The sequence below is a fragment of the Crocodylus porosus genome, unplaced genomic scaffold (genome assembly GCF_001723895.1).
Source record: "Crocodylus porosus isolate Cpor-Errol unplaced genomic scaffold, CroPor_comp1, whole genome shotgun sequence".
Taxonomy (NCBI): Eukaryota; Metazoa; Chordata; order Crocodylia; family Crocodylidae; genus Crocodylus; species Crocodylus porosus.
This window is the reverse complement of record NW_017728914.1, coordinates 9,049,964-9,075,411: the sequence shown is the minus strand read 5'-3', so window position 1 is coordinate 9,075,411 and position 25,448 is coordinate 9,049,964. Positions and strand designations below refer to the sequence as shown.

General features: G+C 40.3%; 1 protein-coding gene across 1 annotated transcript in view; it reads left to right on the top strand.

Annotated features, from left to right (window-relative positions):
* DOCK2 (dedicator of cytokinesis 2) overlaps positions 1 to 25,448 on the top strand; it is a 519,632-nt gene that overhangs the window by 111,226 nt on the left and 382,958 nt on the right. The window contains exons 24-25 of the mRNA XM_019534715.1: positions 5,308 to 5,378; positions 6,048 to 6,154. Coding sequence (XP_019390260.1) covers positions 5,308 to 5,378; positions 6,048 to 6,154 — 178 coding nt within the window. The remainder of the gene's footprint in view (positions 1 to 5,307; positions 5,379 to 6,047; positions 6,155 to 25,448) is intronic.

Sequence of the window (25,448 nt, the reverse complement as noted above, 5' to 3'; positions counted from 1 at the left end):
CAGCACGGGGGGTTGGGGGGGATTGTGGCAGAGCCCCCTCCATGCAGCATGGGGCAGTGGGAATGGCTCCCTTGCTGGGCAAGCAGCTTGGGGCTTTTTTTTCCCTCTTTTTTTTTTCAAAGTTCCAGGAGCTGGAGCAGGCAGGGCAGCCATTGCCGGGGCTGGGAGAGTGGGTGGGAGATGGGGCCTGTGTGATTCAGAGATTTGGCTGATTCAGCAGCAGCCGAATCTCGAAAGCTGATTCAGCTGAATTGACTAGGGACAGTGATTCGAATCACCGAATCGAATCCCTGTTCCCCAAATCAGCTGAATCTGAATCTGAAGCAACTACTAGCCTTTTCGCAGAGACCTACTAATTATATGTTAGTTAGAATAACTCTTTAGTTTGTAACTAAATGTATAGAAGTCTAGGAAATTCAAATGCTAAGAGTCATGTTAAATAGTTTATCACATTTGGTTGAGTTCAGTGACTTGTTGATAGTATTCTAACTGTTCATTTGAAGGAAAAATGGCCTGGATGCTCTTCTAAGGAGAAAACTGAAGTTAGTGTTTTCTGTGAAAAGGTCTAAAATTACACAAGATGAAAATGGCTTGCATAAATCAATTGGAACACTTCTTTCTTCCTAGAAAGATTTCATATGGGTGTCCGAGGTTTTGAGTATATCTATATTTATTGCTGGATAGCAGAGTTCATAGGTGGTGTCATTCTTTTCCTGCCAAAAAGATCATGTCCCATGACAGACAGCTGTGCCAGAAAGACCTCAGGTGTGGATTCAGATCTTGACAGGAGAAGGATTCTTCCAGCATTAGGAAAATTTCTGGATGGCTATGGCAGCAGATGAATTCCTCTAACTGGCAAGAACCATATCCAAAACCTGGGGGCTCAGCTGCCTGGGTCATACCATTTATAGTTCGTGGGAGCAACCCCCATAGAACTGACATATATTGTCATTGAAAATATTAGTTTCATATAATGTGATGGATGCGTTTATTTGACATCAGTTTAAGAAATATAATTCAGCTGCTATCCTGTTTTTTCTATTACTTTTTTATACTTATTTTGTATTTCACAAGAAAGTTGTTGTGATGTACTTGAAAATTATTTACATTTGAAATGAGGTTCTGTTTTCCATAAAGCAGCTTAGATTATGATTGGTTGAAAGATTATTTGTATTATAACCTATTACTTGTTAGTAAGGGATCTGTTGACAGCAAAAAAACTGGAGAATCTATTTTATTTTAATGAAACTCTTCTTTCCCTGACAGTGCAGTTTTTCCCTATTCAATTGTTTAGTTTGCTGTGCTTACCAAAATTGTACCAACTCTCATTTTAGCTTTTCAGTGAGTTGCATTTGACGAAGAAAACAAAGCCTTAAAACTCCTTGACACACCCATGTATTGTATTGTGTGGAAATCTGAGCTGTGTGCTACAGTGCAATTTTATTTATAGCTTGATATTCCATTACTTAGGAAGCCATGGCTAGGGCTTAATGCTTGGAATGAGAAGAGACGACTATTCTCCCTGGTTGTATGAACTCGAGCAAGTTGCTTTGTTTGTTTTGAATTTCTCAGGCCTCGTTGAAATACAAACTTGTATTAACTAACTCAATACTTACCTTTATGTGGCCAGTTTTATTTATGATATTAGTTTATTCAAGTCAGTTATATCATTTTAAAATCATGTCTCAGTTTGTGCCTGTGTGACACTATAGCAATGGTCACCAACCAGTGGATCTTGATCACTGGTAGATCTCGGAACCTCTTGGAGTTGATCCAATGCTGGGGTGGGGGACTGAGTGCCCGCCTGCATGCATGCATGTGCCACAGCCCAGCAGGTCAGTCTGTGGGAGAGGGAAAGTGAGGGGGCTAGATTGAGCTCCCCGCAGTGAGGGACAGTGCCACAGAGGCAGGAGCAGGGGCAAGTTGAGTCGGGCCTGGCTGGGTGGGACTTACTTGCTGTGGAGTTGTGCCCACAACAATTTTTTCTTCCTCTGCCTTGATCTACCCCCTCTTCCCTCCCCATAGACTTACCTGCTGGGCTGGGGGGGTAGCACATAGTAGATCTTGGGTTGCTTTTAAATGCCAAAGGTGATCGCCTACTTAGTTTGGAGACCATTGCTCTATAGGTAGACAGATCCTCAGATACTTGTGTGGCTACTGAGAAATGAGGCAACATTTCTAACTCTTGTTTCAACAGCACCATGAGATGCAGAGGGAAAGTATGAGCCAAACTTTTGTTAATAAAAATGCACTTCCTTTTAATGCAATCGTTTTGTTTACTATTACAGTTTAAATACAAATAGATTATATAGTCTTCCAAAAAATTCTCTTTATTTTATATGAAGTTCTGTATTTGATTGTTGTACAATACAAGATTAAAGATGACATTGGGTCAGTCACTTTTTTATCAAGACCTATACAGACAATGCAGGTCAGATGGGAATGATTCTTCTTGATTCTTCTTCTCCTTTTACTCCTCAGTTTGAGGGCAATAGCAAACTTGTAAATTCATTAATATTCCTACCAGTTGATGATAGAGCAGTAAAACAGTCCAGCAGTTGCCATTCTACAAAGCAGAACTGATGGTAGATGCCTACAAAGTCCAAGATTTGTCATCCCTTCTGAGACTCCTCCTTATACACTAATATCTAGTTACAGCTGGAGCAGTCTGGTTTGAAATATAGGTCCTTAACAGCAGGTAAGCCTTGGTGGGATGAAATTCTTGTTAAATGATATTGGGAAATATTCTGCATGTCACAAGGAGGTGATATCAGCATTGACTTTGTAGCTTGGTCCAGGAAGATATTTTCCAAAATACCTCTTAATAAACATTTTTCACTTTGGATAGAAGTAAGTGAAGCAAAATTTAAAGTTTATACAGGTATTTCACAGGTTCTGTCCTGAAATTTGTGAAGTTGTAATGGTGGCAGAGATTGAACATAACCAGTATGAATGATTGGGAGTATTATGTGCAATAATAAAGTTAACATGAGTTTTTAGAGAAGCATGAACACACATAGCGGTGGCATCTGTACCCTTTTCTTTTCCTTGCGAAGTTGCATAGAAAGTATAGCAAGACGTGTTTTATCAATCTGCACATGGGCTGCCTCTTACAGCATAAGCATTGTGTCTTTGTAGTGTTGCAAGTTATGTGGTTAGTGTGGGAGTAGGCTAATTGTCACTGTCACTCAGCAGTACTAATTGACCCATGAGAAGCACCCCACAAACATGCCTACTACTTCCTAGTTTGGGAGGCAGAGCAACACAGAATGCTTAATTGTATGGTAGGCTTGGTAAGCATGTCATGAAGATAGGCCTAAATAATCTCAGAATATAGTTTATACATCTGAAAGGTCCTATCTGTGACTATAAATAGGGGAGAAAATAATGTACAATGATCTTCAGAATGTTTCATTTTTAAATTGGTAGGCATGTTACTTTAGTCCTTAAGATAGCCACTTGTCAGCACTTTAGCACCACAAATAGTTTTTAAAAACATTGCTTGTAAAAGCTGAATTAATGTTCTATTGCTGGAATCCTTAAGGAAACTGAATAAGATGTCTACTGGGTTCTTCAGTTATATCTGTGTTAGAAGTATCTGGGCTGCCCAAAAATGTGCTGGACAAAGGCAGTAGAGAACTGTTATGCACCAAGGCCCAGAGTGCTAGAACCAGGGAGTACCTATTGAAGTTAGTAGGAGAGCTGTTTAAAACTAACAAAATAAAGTACTTTTTTACACAGTGCAAAGGTAATTTTTGGAACTCGTTCCCACAGGACATTGTAGAGGAAGATAGCATAAAACAAGTTTAAAAAGGGACTGGACAGATTTATAGATGAATAGCTAATGAACAGAACAGTCAGGAATGTACCTTCTGGCACCTCTAAAACAATGATGGTGGATTCCAGGGAGCATAATGAACAGAGAGGATAGATCACTGTAGATATACCCAATTCAGTGCTTTCTTCTGCATAGCAACCACTTTTGCCACTGTCAGTCATGGGATACCAGGTTAGATGGACCTTTGATCTGACCCAGTATGGCATTTTAGTTCTTACGACTACACAGGACAAACACATGTTTTTCATTCTAATAATATATGATCAACTATTACTAATAATTATTGCCTTATAGCAGGGGTTGTCAGCCGCACCCCCCCCCCCCAATCCTGCTTCGCATCCAGCCACTGGTGGGTACACTGACCGAAAAAGGTTGAAAACCTCTGCCGTATAGTGTCAAATAGCTTGGAGTAGAAATTCATAACATAAACATTTAGCTATTACCATATTTTATTTCATGCAGCATGCATCTTTTTCTTTCCAAACTGGGCTACATGTATGAAACAGGGAAGCTGGGTTTTTTTGCCCAAGTAGAAACATCCTGTTTTGATCCCTATTCCACACTAAGCTCTGGTGTTACTCTTCAGGCAGCTGAGGGAGCCAATGGCTCATTGTTCTCCACTTCACAGGTATTAAAAATCATCTCTCCTTTATAGTGGTCCTTTCAATTCCACTAATGAAGGTAACCTTTTCTAGGGAAATTTTGCTATCTGCATATTATACCTGGGGTGTGTTATATGCCGGAAAATTTGATATTTAAAGTCCTGAATCAGGGTCTCCCTACAGGTGAAATCTGGGAAAGTGGTTGTTTTGGAAGTGACATTAAATGGAATTCCATAAGTAAACATGTTATTTCAAAGTGATGCTACTCTATTACTGCACGGCTTATGACCAGCATAAATAGTTGCAGCCGATTTGTGTAATGTACATAATATATTTATGCGGGCTAGGCTGGAGTAAAAGAGGATCACTTGGCTTCTCCTTTGACAAGCGTCTAGCCTTTATTTCTATAGACTTATATTGTACCAGTATTGGAAGCACTGTCACCAAACAGTGTGAAATTCATTCAGTGTCTGGCTGGTGTATTTCTAGTCAATTTGTATGCTCCCAAAAGAGAAAATAAATATTATGGAAAGCTTTGTTGTAGTCCTGTGCTCCATAGTTCAATTCATATAAAATAAAACAAAGTAACTTCTTGGCAAGAGGTAGAAGGAAAACTGTCACGAATTATTTCAGATCATTATATGTATTTTAATTCCACTAGTGAATTTGCGCTGTGAAATCAAGGGTTGCAGTACCATAGCTAGAAGGCAGAAACTTTGAAATTCTGTGAGTTGCATGCTGCTACTATATAAAGTGTATCTTGAGGGGCTGAATAGCATTGGGTTATCTGTGAGACGGTAGTATCTGTAGACTGCTTATATACACACATACTTACAGAATTAATACACCATACATTTGTTGGTTTAGGTTGCTGCCTTGAAATACATACCATCAGTCCTCCATGATGTTGAAACAGTCTTCGATGCCAAGTTACTTAGGTAACATTTTTGACTACCTTTTGTAGTTTATCAGATGCTGTTTGAATGTGAATGTATTAGTTTTATATAATGCAGACAATGAACCAGAATTCTCAGTTGCAATGTATGGGCACTGATTATTTTTAGTCAATAGAGATGTGTTAGTTTTTTTCCAATTAAGTCTCTAGGCCTTTGCTTCCAATTCAGAGCATTTTATTCTAAATAGTGAGTTGTCTTTCTTGTATTGTATGATAGTAAAAAAAACCAGGCATAATTTTCACATATTTGTTCAGTAAGTAGAATTGGCAAGTAGGGCAAGGCATATTGTTAAATAAGTAGCACTGAGAAGAAAGGTCATGCTTTCTGTTGGCTGCAATAGATTAGCTTAATTTCTTTCTGGTTGATGAGGAAAAGTTTAATTGCCCCCAAATTACAAAAAAAATGCTAGTTTTTTATGGAGGAAAAGGGTAATATCAAGTGTTAACCTTTACAAACAGTCACAATCTTTTTTTTTCCCTTTTTTTAGTTTTTCCACACCTGCTATTTTTCTCTACTTAATGTACTACAAAATGTTAAGAAATATATACTTAAAATGACAATAGTGATTTTGATGGCTTTTACTATTTGTCAAATTAGCAAATGTTTAATAAATCTGTGTTGCATTTCTAACATTTTTTTTCTTATCTACAGCCAACTACTGTATGAATTTTATACTTGCATTCCACCAGTAAAACTACAGAAGCAGAAAGTTCAGTCCATGAATGAAATAGTACACAGTAACCTCTTCAAAAAACAAGGTACATCTACATTCCCTTTAGAATTTAAATTCTTGTGCAAGACAATGGCAGCGACTTGAACATAGAGTGGAATTTAACTTTGAGAATGAATGTGTTATATATGCCCTCTGTCTTTAAAGGCAGATTGAATCATATTTTAGTTAACCTCTCCAACCAAAAATTATTATGCAAACGCCTGCTATAGGTTAAGAGTTTTGCGGGTCATACTTTATTGGGCCAACTGCATGGTTAGAATAAAGTTAGACAAAGTTCTGAATTCAAGACATTTTTCATCAGGTCTGAGGGGAAAAAAAGTGATGATTTTGCTAAAGTCTGTTTTTTAGAGAAGTGAATTTTTTACTTAAGGAAAGAATAGGGGTCTGGTTCTATGTTAATAATAGAATGTTTAGATGCATTGATATAAGAGGCAATTCCTTAGCATAATATCTTTTATTGGACCAACCAGGTGGGATAAAGTTTGACAAGCTTTTGAATGCAAGGTATTTTTTATCGGGCGCCTATAGTAGCTGCCTTTTCAAGTTATAAAGTAACTTTAAAAAAACAGGCTTAAATCACTTCCACAAATGTCATCATTTACATGTTTTGAATATTTTATATAGCAATATTCAGATAACTAAATCTGATGATAATAGTAACTTGAATTGTGAAGGAAACTGACAGCAAGGTATATTATCCCATGTGCTGAGACACCAGGAGACATTTTTAATGGTGATTATTTGGTTTCAACTAGTTTCATTTAAAAACAAGTTTGAAAAGGATAAAGAGGTGGAAAGAGGTAGGGAACAGCTCTTCCTCATCACACATGAGAAAAGAGAACATTTGTGCTCTGGAAATGTAAAATATTCACTTTTATGACTTTAACTGTAGCAACCTAACTTAGAATCATAGAAAATTAGGATTGGACAGGTAGAAATTCTCCACTGTTGTAGAGCTAAAATGTTGCATGCAGTTGATGCCAAGATAATAGTAAGATACTTCATGTGGGAGCTGTTACATTACTCCAGAAAACTCTTGGTCCAAATAGGTAGTAGTAAAGTATTGTACAACTAGAAAAACTTCCCTGCTTGTTTCCAAGAAAATATTAGGGTTTTTTAGTCAGCACATATATTAATAATTGTCATGCCCTCAATCTTTTGGACTATCTGTTTATTACTGAGGAAACATTTTCAAAGGTATTTTTTGCCTAACCCTCACTGATATCAGTGATATCAACTTTATGCATCAGCAGGGTTAACAGAAATCTGCTTTTGTGATCATAAATAGTTCAGTAAGTAGTTGAGGTCATCCTCAATCCCACTTCATATGCTAACTATCCAGAACAGTAGTGTTGTTTTTGCCTGGTGGGCTGGATTGGCAGTGCCTGGTCCATCCATGGGCCAGATCCAGCTGGTGTTCCCTATCCAGCAGCTGGGTGGGATCAGCAGGTACTGTCAGGCTGTGTGGAGTGGGGTGGGTGCAGGTCAGCCCCAATACACCCTCACAGGGGAAAGGTACTTGACTTGACCCTTTGGAGAGGGAAGGTAGCCTGGCTTGGGGGCAACGAGGAGGCATAGACAGGTCCCAACCTGGCTGGCAGGGAGGGAAGGGGGCATGTCCCAGCTATCTTGGTGGGGGGTGCCATGGCCAGGCCCCAACCTGACCCATGAGGGGAGTGGGACATGGCCCAGCCCTTTGAGTTAAGGGGGTATGGCCAGGCCCCAGCTGCCCTTGTGTTGGCCGGCTCTGAAGGCCTGCCATGTGGGGCTTGACATTTGGGAATTTGGTAGGGGGAGGATGACCATATGAATGGCTACTGCTCCCCTGCAGCCAAATTTCCTGATCCAGGGAAAGCATGACCTGACCTCTGCAACTTGCATAAAATGCATTTGGCCTGCAGGGCTAGCATACTCCTTGGTGTCATACTCAAGAAAAAAACCCAACATGGACAACATTTGAAGTTAGCATGATAGCTAAAGAAGGGGAGCTGGTATGGTTTAAGCTGACTGAGGGTGACTTCAAGATTGCTGTAGACGTTGTGGACGGTGTCTACACTGATGTTTAGCATCAATTTTAGATGTATTGATTAGTTTCACAGCCAAATTCTAGCCTTTAATTATCTAAAAATATTTCCTGCACTTTTGGATTTCCAATTGCTCTCAAGTTGTATCAAGTTGCATTTAAAATTCCTAATTACAAAATATTCATGTGCCACTATGAATATATTCTCTTCCTGTGGTTCCTGTTTAAAAAACTAATGTGATTTAGGCTAAAACTTCTTTCTGTAAGCAGTGTTGTTCTTGCTATTTGAATGGACAATTGCATTTAAAAGTAAACTAAAACAAATGTTGTTTAGAGTTTTTATTACTAGTTTTGGTGTCCTTAGCTCTGTCAGTGTTTAAATTGTCTAATTGTGATTTTAGAGGCTTTGTTGACTTGGTTTACAGTATTATCAGTCAAGGAAAATTTTAATGTAAGCCTCTGGTTGCTTTAGTATCTTGGTCTATCTTAGAGGTGGTCCAAAAAAGTCCACCTGTATCAGTGACGTGTAACTTGCCTGTTTCCCTCAATACTCATTCTGCACCAAGATAGAACTTACAAATCTAGGATCTTTATTCTGATGGAACCAAACATTTTAGATTTCCTTTTAAATTTATTTTAGCTATAGTTGGCAATTCAAAAAGCTCAGCCACCTTGCTTTCCAAGTATTACGGCTTGCTCCACCAGAGCACAGACAAGCTCTTCAGCCTGCTTCAGATATGTCATGTCTTAAAATCTGCAGAACAGTTGTGTGAAGTAATCACTGACCTGTATCAAACATTATGTACTGGACTTGGCTGCTATGTCAGATGCCATATTCAAGAAGATCTAGCACTACAGTCACTGTTCAACTAAATCAGCTGGAGTGTCTCAATCCCAGCATGTTGGGAGGGAATTCCCATGTTAATCATCTACAGTGGCTACCACCCGGACACATAATCAAAGAAAACACAAGGATGACATAATTTTGTGGTAACTGGTCCTTTGTGGAGTGGTCAGTGTGTACTCCTGTGTACTGATCCAGCATCTTCACTCTTTGGAGTCCTTAGTGAACCAAGCCCTTGGTTTGTGAGAGAACTGGTGAAAGATCAGAGCCTTGATGGACTTGAAAACCAGCAGGTTTTTAATCTTTTTGAACTGACTAGTCCCTCTTTTCTGCTGGCCGTGTTTTATATTGTTGCATATTGGCTTGAGGTTCATTAGGAATGCATTTTACTAATTTTCATTATTTACCTATATATGCAAAATCACTTTGAGTTTAAAATGACCCCCAGTAATTATATTCTATACATAGAATTGTTAGAAAATAATGTATTTGTTTTAATTTTCCACATACTGAATCTAATAATTAGGTCATCTTAAATTTGTCCTTCCTACCACACCCTTGCAGCAGATAAACCAGTAGCAGAAGGACAGGTGACCTGATCTCTGCAATTTGCCCCACCCCCTACTCACCTGCCGCTTGTCTTCCCTGCTTCCTGCCCCCGCCATTCACTGCTGCTTACCAGGTAGTAGCCATGATAACTCTGGCCTCTTGCTGCATCAGGACCAGAGCTGCATCAGGTCCCTTGCAACCGTTAGGTCTTTCCTTTGCTGCGTCTCCCCCCTGCTATACCACACTCTCTCTATCCTGTGCCCCACCATGTGCTGTGTGGTCTCTCACAAGCTTTCCTCCCTTTCCCCCTCCCCTCAACACATATGCCTTGACCCCTCACTATCCCAAGCCAAGCAGCAACTCTAGCCCCAGCCCTCGTACTCAAATCCATGATGACGCTTCTTCCCTTTGTTGCAAAATGGGGGGAAACCTTGCTTTGTATTCAAGTAAATACGGTACTTTAGCAGCCAGAAAGGATAGACTTGGCTTTATAAACTACGGGACTGACTCTGGCGAAATCAGCCACTCGTATAGCAAAACTGGTGCAAATCTTTAGATGCTCTGTATGAACAGAGTCCTGCTGTCCAGGTCACTATTTATTAATGGTGAAACATCCTGTTTTCCTGTCTTGGTTGTGAAGTCTCTCCGGAAAAAAAGCTGTGTATGTTTCAGCAATTTGAAATGACTGAATACATGCCTTCAACTTAAGGGCAAACAGATAGGAAACAACATTTTGGCTTTGTTCTGAGCAACATAATTTAACTTTATCCTGCGTTTGTGTGCACTTCATACATTATATATATTTGTAAATTGTACTTGAGCCAAGTTGTCTGATCATTGCTTTAAAATTTAATATGATGTCAGCAGAAAATACTGTTATTTGACAGCTCTCCACAGACTGAGTCATCACTTAAGTTCTTTTTAAACTACTTGATTTTCAGGCTTAGTAGACAGTAATGAGCAACCCAAGTGTCTGTGGATGCAAAACTTATTGGGCACGTCTACACAGGACACTTAATGCTCAGTAGCCTAATAACACTGTGCAGTAGCATGCCAGGCCAAAAACCATGCTAATATGTTACTGCACAGTAATATTGGATTACTGCACACTAAGCATCACAAAAAACCTGTTTGCTGGCACGCTACTGCAAGTATGAAACTTAAATGCTCAGTGACTACTGCGCATTAACAAAGCTTTTATTTGTTCACAGTTAGATGTTCAGAAAGGGTTGATGTTTGTAAATACAGCTTGACCACTGCTTTCTGTCTTGAAATGTACAATAGTTAGGTATCAGGTTACTTTAACATTTGTGAAGGACAGTTTTTAGTTCTGTTTGAAAGTCTTTAGGGTAAAGAAGTGTAGAAAACCTGTCAATAAAATTTCTCCATTATGAGAAGCTATTTCTAGAACAATAATGGTCCTCTTGTACACGGCTGATAAGATAGGAAATCTGTTTTTAAGTGTCGCAATAGTTTAGGCAGTGGGTTCACACACTTTTTTAAAATGTCAGCATAAATAAATTATAAAACCCTGTCAATATGAAATGTTCCTTTCTCCACTAACCTCAAAACAGTGCTAAAACCAAAGCAAAACCCCCCGCCAAAAATGAATACATTGCAATAACAAAACCTTACATCCCTATAAACACAGCTTAAAACAATATTATTTTTCCTTTATAATTTTATATATGGATATTTTAATTGCTATGTAGAAAGTTAATTGCTGCCTACAAATGCAGGGGGGTCAGCAGAGAATAGGGGACACTCTGTTTACTAGGGTACCCCTTAGGGTTACCAGAAGTAATAGCCACAAACTGAAGGAGAATAGATTTAGATTGAACATAAGGAAGAAATTCTTTATGGTAAGGGTTGGCAAAATATGAAATTGGCTTCCAAGGGAGGCGGTGCTTTCCCCTACCTTGGAGGCGTTCAAGAAGAGATTAGAGAGGCATCTGGCTGGGATTACTTAACCCCAGCACTCTTTCCTGGCTGGAGCATCTACCTGGTCCCTTCTGACCCTAAAAATCTATGAAAAGTTCAGTGAAAATGCCACAGTCTGTGCAGTAAGAAAAGAATTTCATTTTTATGTAAACATTACCATCAAGAGAAGTCAGTTATGTTTTTTTTCTCTTCTCTCTTCTTTAGTCCCTTATTTATTGACTACAGCCCCAGAATAAATTTACATGGTTAAATGATAGCTGACCACACAGACTGGGTATGAAGCAAGAAAAAGAGTGTATGTGTGTGTCCAAAAATGTGTGTGTGTGTGTGTGTGTGTGTATGTGTGGATGCATTTATAGGTAGTCAGTTCCATAGCAGATTTGAAAAGTAATGGCACTGATAACTCATATAAGTGCTCCATGATTAGCAAGTTGCCTCATTATCTTTCCTCATACATTTTTCTTTTTAAAACTACTAAAACATTGAGCACCCTCAGCAAGTTTGCAGATGACACCAATCTGGATAGAGTAGTAGGTACACTGGAGGATGGAGCTAGTATTTAGAGAGACCTCAACAAGTTGGAGGATTAGACCAAAAGAAATCTCATGATGTTGGACAAGTGCGAAGTCCTGCATTTGGGACAGAACAATCCCATGCACTGGTACAGACTGGGGGCTGACTGACTAAACAGCAGTTCTGCAGAAAAGGACCTGGGGGTAACAATGGATAGTAAGCTGAATGTGAGGCAACTGTGTGCTCTTGTTGTGAATCTTCCCTCTGTTCGGCACTGGTGAGGCCACATTTGGAGTACTGTGTCCAGTTTCGGGCGCCCTGCTACAGAAAGCATGCAGGCAGGTTGGAGAGAGTAGCGGAGGGCACTAAAAATGGTTAGGGGGCTGGGGCACATCTTCTGAGGAGATTCTGGGAGAACTGGGTTTATTTAGTCTGGAAAAAGAAAGCTGAGACAGGATTTAATAACACCCTTCCATGACCTTGAAGGGTAGTTCTAAAGATGATGGATCTAGACTTTCCTCAATGGTAGCAGATGACAAAACAAGGAACAATTATCTCAAGTTTCAGCAATGGAATTTTAGGTTTGATATTAGAAAAAACTCTCACTAAGAGGGTAGTAAAGCATTGCAATAGGCTACCCTGGAGACACTGTGGAATCTCCATCCTTAGAGTTTTTTCACACCTGACCAGACAAAGCCACGGCTGCGATGATCTAATTGGGGATGGTCCTGCTTTGAGCAAGGGTTTGGTCTAGATGACCTCCTGAGGTCCCTTCCTACCCTAATTTTCTATGATACTATGATGTTCAGTGCATAGAGAAATATATTAATCAGCCCTGTCAATACAACAGCTTTTACAAGTACTAAATTCACTCAATTTCTTTTTGAGGTAAGAATTAACTTTCTAATATATTATTTTATGTTAAGAAAAGAATCAACAGATAACACTGAATATTTCAACTACCTTACTCAACAAGATGATCCAATGCTTCAAGAAGTAGGTCACCAATAATTATAAACACAGATTAAGAAAGATATAGTTTACACAGGATATGGAATGTGTTTATTTGAAGTGCTAAGACTTTCTGGGAAATTGGCAGTGCTTCAAAAAGGTAGCATGAGAGGGACATAAACCCATTCAGTGGCCTGGTTGTCTGGACCTCTGTGAAGTATGGTCAGAGCATGTACTGCTGGCACTCTGTAGCCAGGGGCTGGCATACATAGAGAGAGCCCAACGTGTTTGGTAGGGGCCCCCCATTTCCAGAGGTTAATAAGGTCAGTCAAGCCCAGAGGAAAAGTGTTGATTGTCTGGCCACTTGCAGACTATGCACACTGAAGGACTTGTTTTCCCCTCTTCCATCTCCTCCCACCGGGAGTGCAGAGCCACAACTCACCTGGTCAATTTCCACTCACAAGAGCTCATCAGTTATATTCCTACGCTGGAATGGATCCCTGCCTCCTATGTGCCCTGTGGTTCCTGGTCCAGCAGTAGTGGTAGGTCATGTGTATGCTGAAGCCCTGCTGACACAGATCCAAAGCCTGCCACGGCTCTATTTTTGGCAAGCTCATTTAGCATCTGCTTGGGCTGGTGAGCAGTGCCATACCTACCCATGCTGACTCAGCTGTGGGATATCTTTGAGCTCTGCTCTCACTTCCTGTCTGCAAATGAGGGAGATGCCATATTAGACACAATGCCTGCTTGGGGACCACTTACACTTACAAACCATATACTGCTCTGGTGCATGCAATATGAATATTGATTTGTGGGAGCCAGTAACCTTGTGGACCTTGGAGAATAAGCAGAGGCATCATCAGAGATACCTATCAATCTGGCCCCCAATCGTGCCTGACAGAGCAGAGCATCAGCACTCCTCAGTATAAAAAAAAAAAAAAAAAAAAAAGTATTATTGCCATTTGAAAGCTGTGGCTGGTCGCCAACCAGTTCAGTGTAGATAAGTTTACAGTGGGAGAGGCAGTGCAGGATGTATCCCTGGCTATCCAGATACATAGGTACTATGCACCCTCCTCCTCACCAACATGGGAGTTCAGCCTCAGGGGAGGACCTTGCTGACATTTACAGAAGTTTTGCTGACCTTTACAGAAGTTTTGCTGTTTAAGTTCAGTGGGTACATGTGCTGGCAACACCCCTTGGGTTCACAGGCCCTACAATGCTACAGCTTGCTCAGCGACTCATGACGGTGCAGTGCTGCACAAAGCATAGACATCTCCCAATGGAGCCCCCCCATGGCCCTTGAAAATAATGCCCCACAGGCCTCTGATGCTGCCAGAGGTACTTAACAGTCCTCTCTGCCCCAGCCATAGCCTGTTAACAACTAAAGCAGCTTTGAACCATGTTCAACTCACCTCAGAGTCCCCACTTTTGACTTTTTTTGCTTGGTTCCTTGCTGAGCTTGTATATGAAGCTAGTGATGCTGATGTGACACAGATGCATGTAACACATGATAAGAGATTTTATAAGGTGAATTCATGACGCGTTTTTTGGAAGATGGCACAAGACTGGTTTTCAGTGGAGCTGTCAGTTTGAATCAGCCAAAATGATTACCAAAGCAAACTCAAATATGAAATAATTTGGGAGCCACATAAAATTCACTTCCTTGCAAATTGGGAAGGATTCCATCTTCTTCATGAGCAACAATTTCACCAAGAAGCATGTCCATGCGTGCTCATCTCCTCCTCCCTGGGGCAGTACACTTTGGTACATGTCACAGACAGACTCATGGGAGCTGTGGTGGGGGCAAAGGTGCAAAGCCTTCTGGGATATTAGAGGACTGAGCTACACCCTGTGATATTATGTGTGACTGTGCAGGTATTGCACATAGTGCTTAAAAAAGTCATGCTACTGAGAAGTTCCTGTTTGAAAAAGGTAAAACTCCATAGTAGTTTTGCCAAGTTTTGGGATTACAAGCTACTTAAACAGTTGCAGGCTCACTTCTGCAGTACTGAAAGGGTTTATTTAGAGCTACAGTGCCTGTCTGTCTCATATCATAGTCAGGCTATAATAACAATAATATTGCAATGAAGAGGAAACTGTAGCATGACTGAGCTGTGTTTTCCCTTTGTTGAATAATACCATATGTCACTTCACTGTAAGCAGTGGATTTTCATCAATCAATGATCCCAAATTTGGCTTTCTCCATCTGTAATCATGAAAAATTGGTCATACGAACTGTTTTGTTTATCTTGTGTGCAATACACACTGAATAAATGCATGCTGTTAGAGTGAATCAAAATTTTATGATTAAAACTAGTAAAATATGCTATAAGTAGCAGAGTATTAGAATTACAACTTTTTGTTAGTAATTTCACTACATCCATGTAATTGTTCTTTTACCAAGATATACAAGTTATTGAGATTTTAAACATTAACATGAGTATTTGGGATACTCAGGTGAGTCTGGTACAGTTATGCAAGTTCAATTTGCATGTGCAATTGCTGTCATGTACACATCAGCAGCATATGCAAATACTAATTTGTGTATACATTTGTGGCAGTAGTACATGGAAACCTTTTTCAAAATCTGGTGTTTAAAATAGAGTGCATGTGGTGAGAAAATTATTTATGTGCTTATGAAATGAAATTGTCACTGTTTAGCCATGAAATATTATTAAGAAATATTAACAGAATTTTTCAAAGTTGTCTGGATTTTAGATCAACTTTTATTAAGATTTGTATTGATACTATAAATATACTGGTACCAATGTACCTAATTCCACTTGTTTTAAAATGTTATTATTTCAAAAACCAAAGAGGTAAAATTTAAAGGAAGAAATTGTCCTATGTATGCAGGTTTCAAAGGTTCTGGCTTCCTAGGTATGATTTTTTTTTTCTGTTTAATTAATTGATATCAAACATTTAACATAAGCAACAGTTTTAGGAATAAAAAAAAAAGTATCACTGTTCATACTAACCCAAGAAACTTATAAACATTATTTGAACTGTACATTCGCAATGGTATGAGAAAAGCAATAAAATTCCCCAGGCTTTCACTTTTTAGGCCTTACTCTGGGGAACAAAATCTCCTTTGTTGCACCAAATAAAATGAAGAGACATAGATAGCATCCTATAATGCTCCTATCTAGCAATTACAGAAGAGAGAGCTAATAGAAACAAAGACGCTCCAAACCCTCCAGCAAAGGTTTAAATTAACAAGGAGGGAATGGACACCCAAAGGAGACTGAAATTTTCTGAGAAAATAGAGACCTTCCCGTAAGTGCTTCCCCTCTTTCATCTGGTTCTGTCCACAACACTGAAAGAAAATTTGATCAGACCAACTAGTGAAAAGAGGCTTTCAAAATGTCAGCCCACCTGTCTAGGGTAGTCCGCCTGCCTGCCTCTCCTGCCACTCCTTTGGTGTAACTGATAAATTGTTTCTCAGGTGGGAGGTTGCTCATTTAATGCCCAGTGCCAAGGGCATTATACACGGCTCTAACCTTCCCTTTACCATATCCCATGCCTTGCAGATGGCATCCAGAAATTACTTACAACTCCCCTGGCCCCATGGCTGGGCCATAATCAGCCTCTGGCTCAAGGTTGTCCTCAGGTGTCCTTAGACATGCCAGGGCCACATGACCCTTCGCTGGGACCTCAACTCATACTCCCTCACTGGGGCTCACTGGATCAATCTACTTCAATTGTTCTATGCTCAGTCCTTCAGGGCCTGCACAGACCCTACTGTGTGTGGCCCATGCACAGTCCTACAGGCCTCGTATATGGACCCTACTCTACACAACCCATTGCTTTCTCACATGGCCCCTCACTGGAGCCACTACTTCATCCTCTTACTGGGACTTTATTCTGCCCCCCCCCTGCAGCCACTACTCTGTCCCCTCACTGAGGCTTCTGGGTCTTACACCCCTTGGGCCTCAGGAGTCTATCAATTTACTTGGGCTTCCAACTCGGCCTACAGCCCACTCAGGAGTCAGGTGTCTATTGACATACCTGGACCCTGCCTGTCCCCTCTATGGGGTAACCCATCAGGTCGTAGGGGCTGAGGCTGTAAGTCATCTACCCCATACTTACCTTTTGCTAGGGAGGTCTTCACTTAGTGGCATTTCCTAGGGACCATCCTGCCACAGGTAGCCCCACCACACCATCCTACCCTAGCAGGGTGTAGTTTTAGGTAATTCCTCAGGACCAAGAACCTTCTCCATCCCCATAGTTCCTACCCTTGACCTCCAGGTGTTCTGGGAGTAGGAGCTCTGGCTGGCAATGTTCTCTCTCTGGTTCCCTCCAGCAACTGCCAGCTCAACTCTGAGGGCCTAGGTTTATATTGAGGCTGCTCAGTCCCATCCTCCAATCCAGGAACTCTCCTGCAGTCATGTGACTGCCTCATCAGGCTTCCTGACTCAGCTTGTTCCCAGACTCAGTTCTTTGACTGATGTCCTAGCTTCCTGATCTGGACCATACCTGGATTCTGCTCATTCTTCCTGACCCCAGTCAGCACCTTAAGCCCTAAGTGACTCCCTGACCTGGCCACTCATGACCTGCAGGGATGCTACATTTGTTTCTGTTATTGCTTTGTTTCTGCACAGTTGCATGCTTTGCCCCTCTACACTTTCCAATCACTTTCTTACAATTTGTTATTGTTATTTATAATAAAAAATCTTGGGTTGGATGACAGGTCCATTTAGGTTAGTATCCCACATCTCAGAGTGACAGCAAAAGGCTGCTGAGGGGAGGAGTGTTTATTCAGGGCCTATAGGAACTGATTTGTCCCCTCAACATCTTCCCTTGCAGCTACTAGTATTCAGAGACCTAGAAAGTCCTAATTTGGAGGCTGCACCTGTAACTGTCATATGTGATACCCACTGATATATGTTTTGGATATGAGTTTGGAACAACAAAACATGTTTTGGATGAATTTGTCTATGTACAGTTCTCTCTGTTGGAAAAGTCCTGGCCCATTTAGTCTCCCCATGAATTAAAAAAATTTTTTTTGACATGTACTTTCCTCTTCCTCTTCATACCTGATAAAATATTATGATTTTGAAATAGAACAAGGTGTACACACACACACACACACACACATGCACGCAAAGACTTAGTTCCTTCAGTTATTGCTATTTATGGCACATTGTAAATGTAAGTTGGAATTTTTTAAAAAGCATCATCCATGCTATCGAAGAGACAAATTAAGTTTGTTTCCATTTTCAAAATACACACAGGGTATGCATCACAGAGAAGTCAAAGGTTATTAGCTTTAGAAGACTGACTGTTAACTGTGTTCATGTAAGTACTGTGTGATTCAGTTTACCTCAGAGTTTTGAATAGCTCTGGTGATATCCAACATTGAAGACTGAGTGCTTGTAATCTGTGTGATGCTGTAGAAATTCATTGTGTATGCCTCTTCCATTAGAACTGTAGATGAATTAACCAATGTGCAGCTTATCATGCTTATCTATGATATTAAAAAGAACGTATCATTAACCTTTACAGTCTTCTTTAGTTATGCAGGCTTTTTATTAGTAGTAACATTGAAAATATGTTGGTATGAAAAAGGATTGACATTTAAGGTAAAAACCTTCTCATTAATAATCACGGGCTATAGCAACACAAATAAATGACAAGAAACGCTGAATTTACAGACTTAAAGTAACTACACTGCTGGCAGCAACACCAGTAATACTGACAGCCAAATGGCAATCAACCAGAAACATAATGCAGATCCCCACTAGCTTCTTCAGCTGCCTGATTAAACATTGTGCATTTTTAACACTACATGTTCTTTTTCATTTGGGATCATAACATTAAAAACAATACTTCTGATGCAGATTCTTTGCCTTGGAAAACTCCATAGAAGTCAGTTGCATTGTTCTCTGATTAAAGTTACCAGAATAGATCTGTACTTATACAGGAATCACTACATTTTGAACATAATGTGGAAATTATTCAACTGTGCCACTACTGCACACAAGAAGCAGGTAGTCCATAAAATCAGTAGAGTAAAAGACACGAGTTACAGAAGATAAAAGAATACAGTGGAAGCTAAGCTAGATGCAGTACTACTTAAGCTAAGCCTAGCTTCTTGTTGTATTCTGATTGTTTTTGTAGTTTTAGGGAAATGCCTTTTCTCCAAACGTAAAAAGTAATCACTACTTGTTTAGATATCTGTTGCTCTGTATATACCTCATATCTAGTTTACACAATACTATTACAGACAAAGTTATGGCATTAAAAATTACAATGATTTAAAAATTTGTTCCTACAAAAGAATCTTGGCAACCTTTGTAATAAACCTATGACATTGGGAGTACATGTGCCATTTCTTCCAAAAATCAGCAAAAGGTTCAGTACGTGTGCTGAAAGCATAGTTTTGAGGGTATCTATGAGATCAGGGACCTAGACTAGGGGCCAAGAGACCTGGAATCAATTCTCATCCTTTCCAGTGGCCATTTGTGTCATCTGTTTAGACTCTTGAAAGCAGAATCTGTTTCTCGCTGTGTCCTATGTTTTTAACGCAACTGGGCCCTAAACTCAGTTAGGGCATCCATGCTGTACTGTGTAATAGGATAATAGGCACTTATATCACACTAAATTGTTGTAATTAATTATTTTCTGTTCACCACATAAAGGAGAACACAAACTATCATGGCAAATTAGCATACTTAAAATAAAGAATGTAGCCACTCCAATGAAAACTCCAAAGAGGTCTTGAAATACAAACCAGTGGTCTAACCCAGGGGCTAGCTTCCTTGTAGTGGTCATCTGGGATTTGTTAAGTACTCTGGCTTCTTAGTAGGTTACCTCCCTTGTCTGATCTCAATCTAGCCACTCAGGGGAGGGGCATGTTTAGCCATGATCCAGCCCTCCATGGGGTGGTGGGCAGCATGGTATAAAGTGCAGTTGGGGGTGAATAGGGGACATATATATAAAACATATGTCAGGAAAAAAGTTTGATCATCAGTAAAAAGTTTGTAGTAAAAAAAAATCCTTGTATTGCCAACCTGGATATCAACAGAGCTATTCAAGACTCTGAGGTAAACTGAATCACACAACACTTACATGAACATAGTAACAGAAATACTACAATAAACTCAATAGTCTGTCACAGATGTATATAACTAAATTGTATGTTTCTGAGCTCCCAGTAAAATCAATATATAAAAATCTTATGGCAAGATATGATAAATAGCCAGGTTTTTGAGGCCTGAAAGTTTTGGGATTGTTATTCACCATTATGTGTGTGTCCTACATAGCACTGAAAGGTGCAGAGCTATCTATATTTAAGAAACATATCTAAGTGACAAGGAAGTGAAAAAAATAGGCTAGTGATAATTAAAGCATCCTTAAAATCAGTGAGGTCATCCTTTGGCTATATTTTGTTCTTCAGGATCCATTAATGTTTTTCCAGTTCTACAAAAATGTTTTCTTAAAATCAGTTTAGTAGGGATGCTCTTGCCTTGCCTTGTTTATTGTGCTATCGCAGATTTCACAAAGAATCTGCTGTTGTTTTAAATTCTGGCTAGAACTGAAAGTGGCAGGTTTTAAAACAGATTATATTTTCAGAGGATTCTGTGTAGTACAGAATGCTTACTACATAACTAATATGGGGTCGAAAGCAAAAATTGTTTTTTATTCAAATGCCACCGTAGAAACAGCATGTGGTCTCTATGACAGCATGCACTTGAATTCCATTCATCAACTTGAGCAAGTACCCTATTTGAACGGGCACATCCAGGGACATCTCTCCTACTCACTATTCTGCCTCTAGCCTCCTCTTCTCTTGCATGCCACATCTTGATTTTTTGATAATAGGAAAAGAAAAGGGACACGAATGGTTATCCAAGAATTAGCAGTACACCTGGATAGTGGAGATTCTTTTCACAGGACTGGAAGAGTTCCCGACACCCTGTCCATTACTTGCTGGCATATCAACTTAATCAATTATCTTTGTGGAGAAGCTTACACGGTCTTTACTGAGTTCAGTTCCCTCACATGTGCCCTGCTTTCTTCAGGACACTCTGACCACCTCTTCTCATTCACCAACTCCATTCCTCATGGGTCCATCTGATTCCTCCAGCTGCAACTAGGTGGTTGGACATTCTGTCCCAGATTCCAGCTCAGCTCTGTTTCTCCATATGGCTTGCATGGTGTTCTGCCTAGTCGTGCTTTCTCCTCACCGGGCACACAGCAAAAATGCCAATACCCTTTGAATGTCCAGCAGAATTCCTGGGGACCAGTGAGAGTTGGCTCCAGCCGCATGTGGTTGTAGGCTTCTGGGTTAACCTCTCCAGTTCCAGTCCACACCTGGAAGTCTGTCTGCATCTGCATCACATTACCAAGCTCCCCAGGTAAGTTTCTATGTAGTATATGCCCAATAGGCATATACTATGCTTATTATCAAGGCCCAGGATCAGTGCCCTGTTACACCCTAACCATTAGGTTGTTGAGCTTGAAGGTAGAAGAGCTTCCCTAATCCTTGCCCTCCTGTTCCTTCCACACTCCCTTCCCTATGCCAGCTATGATTTTTCCTGGTTTCCTTAACATTTCTGGGACATGCACAAAATCTGTGGCTCCCTGACCAGAACAGGACCACAACAGAGAATAAGTTGTCAGAGCAGGTCTTTCTGAGCATGTTCAAAAGGACCGGGTAAGTTGTGTGTACAGAATAAGATCTGAAAATCTGTATAGGTAGATCAAACTGCTACCGGTGTGACTACGTTGAAATGCCATTGTTTTGGTGTTTCCTGTGGGGGGCAACTCTGACTAAGTTATTTGTTATAATTTTTTCTTGGCTTTGAACAAAATCACCTAAAAGATTCAATTCTCTTTGTGTGGGCTCTTTCTACCCCCTCACCCCGCTTTGTAATTTGCATTATATTTAAGGATATAAGACTTCCTGTCTCATAGGCTAGGGACAGACATTCAGAAAGGCTAAGCCTGAATTGATTGAATTTTTGCAGATTAGTCTAGCCTTCAAAGCTTCACCCCTCCCTTCGCTTCAAAGTACTGAGCTGAGGTGGGAGGGGTGCGTGGCCAAGCCCCAACAAGATGCTTTGATTAGCCCAGCAGGGAATCGATAACAGTGTTTATCACCCCATTAAGAAAACAACAGTGGGGCATACCAACTACCCGTTGATTCTGCCTTTGTCACAGCATAGAAGGGAGCCAGCATGTGGTGTTCTAGCTAATACACAGATACCTCTCAGCAAGGCAGAGGGAACGGGAGTGGTGGTAGCAGCCTGCAAATCTGGAGCTGCATCCAGAGAGCAGGGGTGTGGGGCCAGCTTTTCTGTGGCTCAGCCCAGAGAGTATGTTGGAGGTGTCTGGTTTAACTTAAACCAGAAAGGGGTCTGGGACAGACATTTCATACACCAGTTTGAGCCAAATCATTTAAGTCTGATACACTACATCGCAACCAGGTTCATCTTAAACTGGTTTCAGCCATTTTCAAACTGGTTTATGTGCACTGAACATCTTTTCTGTTACAGGTTTAAACCAGCTTCTGATCACTTAAGCAGGTGTATATGTAATGTCTATAGCCAGATGGTCACTTTTCCAGTTATGGGGTTTGTTTTGCAACAGCTTGATATAGAGATTGAGTATGAAGGTATTTAGGTGTTCTGTATAATTTTGTGGTAACAAATATAAATTTAAGCTGTAGGGTTCTCCTGTTTATACAGTTATGTGAAATACTAAATCTCTGCTTTGTTTTTTTTAAAAAAAAGAAAGCAAAAAACTGTCCAGAATTACATGGTAACAATGCTTTGTTCATAATTTATTTTGAGCAAGCAATACCTACTTATTTAAAATATCTGTAAATAGAAAACAGAGCTCAAATAAAAACAAAAACTTAGCATGAATCAGATACTGCTTTACAGTTTACTTGACAAAATTTTGTTAGCATTGCTGTATTGACTAAAGACCTCTGGGGACTTTTTCTAGGCTCAGTTTCTCCGGCCTTCCCAGGTGACCTAAGCCAGCAGTCAGCAACATCTCTGACCAGCTTAGGTCTGAAGTGGATTAGCACTGGGACCAGCCACCACTACCACCATGTTCTCCCCTCTGCCAGTCACAATACTGGCAAAGTACTGGCCCTGTTACCAAGCCCTGGTGGGGGTGATACCCCCACTGAATGCCACTGAAGCCCCTGACCTGTGGGCTGGACCCCAGTGACTCTGAAGATCAGATCCAGCCTGTGGGCTATAGGTTGCTGATTTGTAACATAAGCTCTACCAGCATAAATATGCTGCATCTCCATTAAGGGGTTCTTTTGATACAACTCTGCCAATACAGCTTTGGTGTCAGAGCCTTTGTAATGTTTCATAACTGTTTAGTAAAATTTGGCTTTGCATATGAATTCCAAGCTCTGTGAATGTATCCAAGGTGACATTACAGTCTCATTTTTTAATACCTAGCAAGACCAAGACAGAAAGAATATGAACTGTTCATTTATAGTAGGTTAACAAAGTCTACCAGTATTGAAGTTTTCTAAGCATCTAAAGAGATGGGAAATGGCACTAGAATCCCATGGTGTGTTACTTTGGCTACAACAGTGGCACAGACTTTTGGACATTTTTCTGACAGACTTTTTTTTTTCTATAAAGGATTGGGAACACTTGGTTTCTGTGCAGATTTAGTTTGCCATCTGCTGTTGCATTCTGTTATGTCATGGCTAGATTTGTACCAAGATTGTCTATATCATGAACATTATGCTTTTAACTTCTTTTGCTGGCAGACTTCTGTGATACTTGGCCATGGTATTACACACTGCCTTCATGGCATTAGCAATCTCTTTGCTCTTGTACTTTTCAGTCTCAGAATTAGAAGAGAAGGGATGACATTTTGGTTCCCAATTTTCTTGCAGACTTCCTGTTTGATCCCAGCCAAGCTGGTTACCCCTTCTGTAATATATAGGTTCTTTGTTTAAATTGGGATTCTGACTTTCTTCATGAGGAAAGAGTACAAATTTTCGCTTTTCAGATGTAGCTTTTTTGAATGAAGAGTTAAATAGGGATAAGTGAACAAGGAGGGAGGCTATTGATATGATGCAACAAGCAGGGCCTGCAGTTGTAAATAGAAGCCAGTGTCAAGAAATGCAGGGTGTAGTTTGCCACTAGAAGCTTCTTCTTATAGAACAGGCATTATTTGTTGACTCTGTTTTTAAGGCCATGCTCTAAATCTGTATTCAGATGACACCTTTGTCCTTATGAAACTGGCATAGTGGTTTGTTAGTAGGCACGAAGCCATGCTAACAGATGGGCATGACCACAGGCATGCCAGGGAATCAGGAGTAGTGTTTCCTGAGGGAGACAGAAACAATGTTAAATCTTTATCACCATTTTGGGTCTACATGTGAAGCATTCAGACAAGAAGCTGCCTATGATTTATCCTGAATGATACACAAATAGCTCTACTTTAAAAATACTGAATTCAATAATAATAATATCATTAGCAATGTTTAGAGTTGTTACATGACACATGAAAAATTATCAGATTACAGTTAGGAATCTAAATTCACTGGAGGAGATTGGAGAAATTAAAAGGAGGGGAGGGGAAATGATTTTTATTATTGTACTGAGTCACATTGGTGGAATATGTAGATTGCATCTTCATTTAAATGACTTTAGCTACAAAGATAATGCCAGGGAACTTTTCTCTACAAGCCTTTGGGAAATTTTCTTTATGATTTAAGTGTAAAGGAATGTGCCTTTCTTATGACAACTTGATGAATAAGCTGGCAAAGCTACCATATTGAAGTCTTGTGTGTTTGAATACAGGTTGTTCCCTAAAATGTTTATAATACCACTCTATTAAGAATAAAACAAACTCAAGCAAAGCTTGAAAATGTATTACTTTTTTTTTCGTGGCTAGTATTACAGGTTATGTAAAGTATGTATCTCTCGAATAAAGCTATTTCCTAGAAATAACACTGTTTCTCCAGGATAAAAGCAGCTCAGTAGTGGTTAAATTCTAAATTGTTTTCTTTGCCTGCATAAATCCTTCTGTGGGATTCATGTTTTCTAGCTAAAAGAAACTGAGTTAAGTACAGGTTGCAATTGTAATATCTAGAGGTGCACCAATATGAAAAAAAATGGACTGTATTGGAAATTGACCTGATATGGCTGATAATTTGTCTGATAAATGACCTGTGTATGTATGCAGCCACAGAGCAGCACATAAGCAGCAAGGAGCACAGACCAGCAGCTTGGAGGGCTGTGTGCAGCTGATATGTCTGTTGCGGTGGACGGGGAGAGGAGAGGAAAAAGAGATGTGGGTGGGGGCAGATCAAGACTCTCATGGTGAGGCAGGGAGTGGGGCTGGGGCAGGTGCTGCCCAGCTGGGGCAGGGTGGGTGCAGGTCGGAGCCACGGTTCCTCCGGGGGGCATAGGGAGGGAGGGGAGGAAGCTCCCACCACTGTATGCCACTTGACCTGGAGCTGCTTGTCTGGTGCTCATCTGGTGGCTCCTGCTGCTGCTCCCACCACTC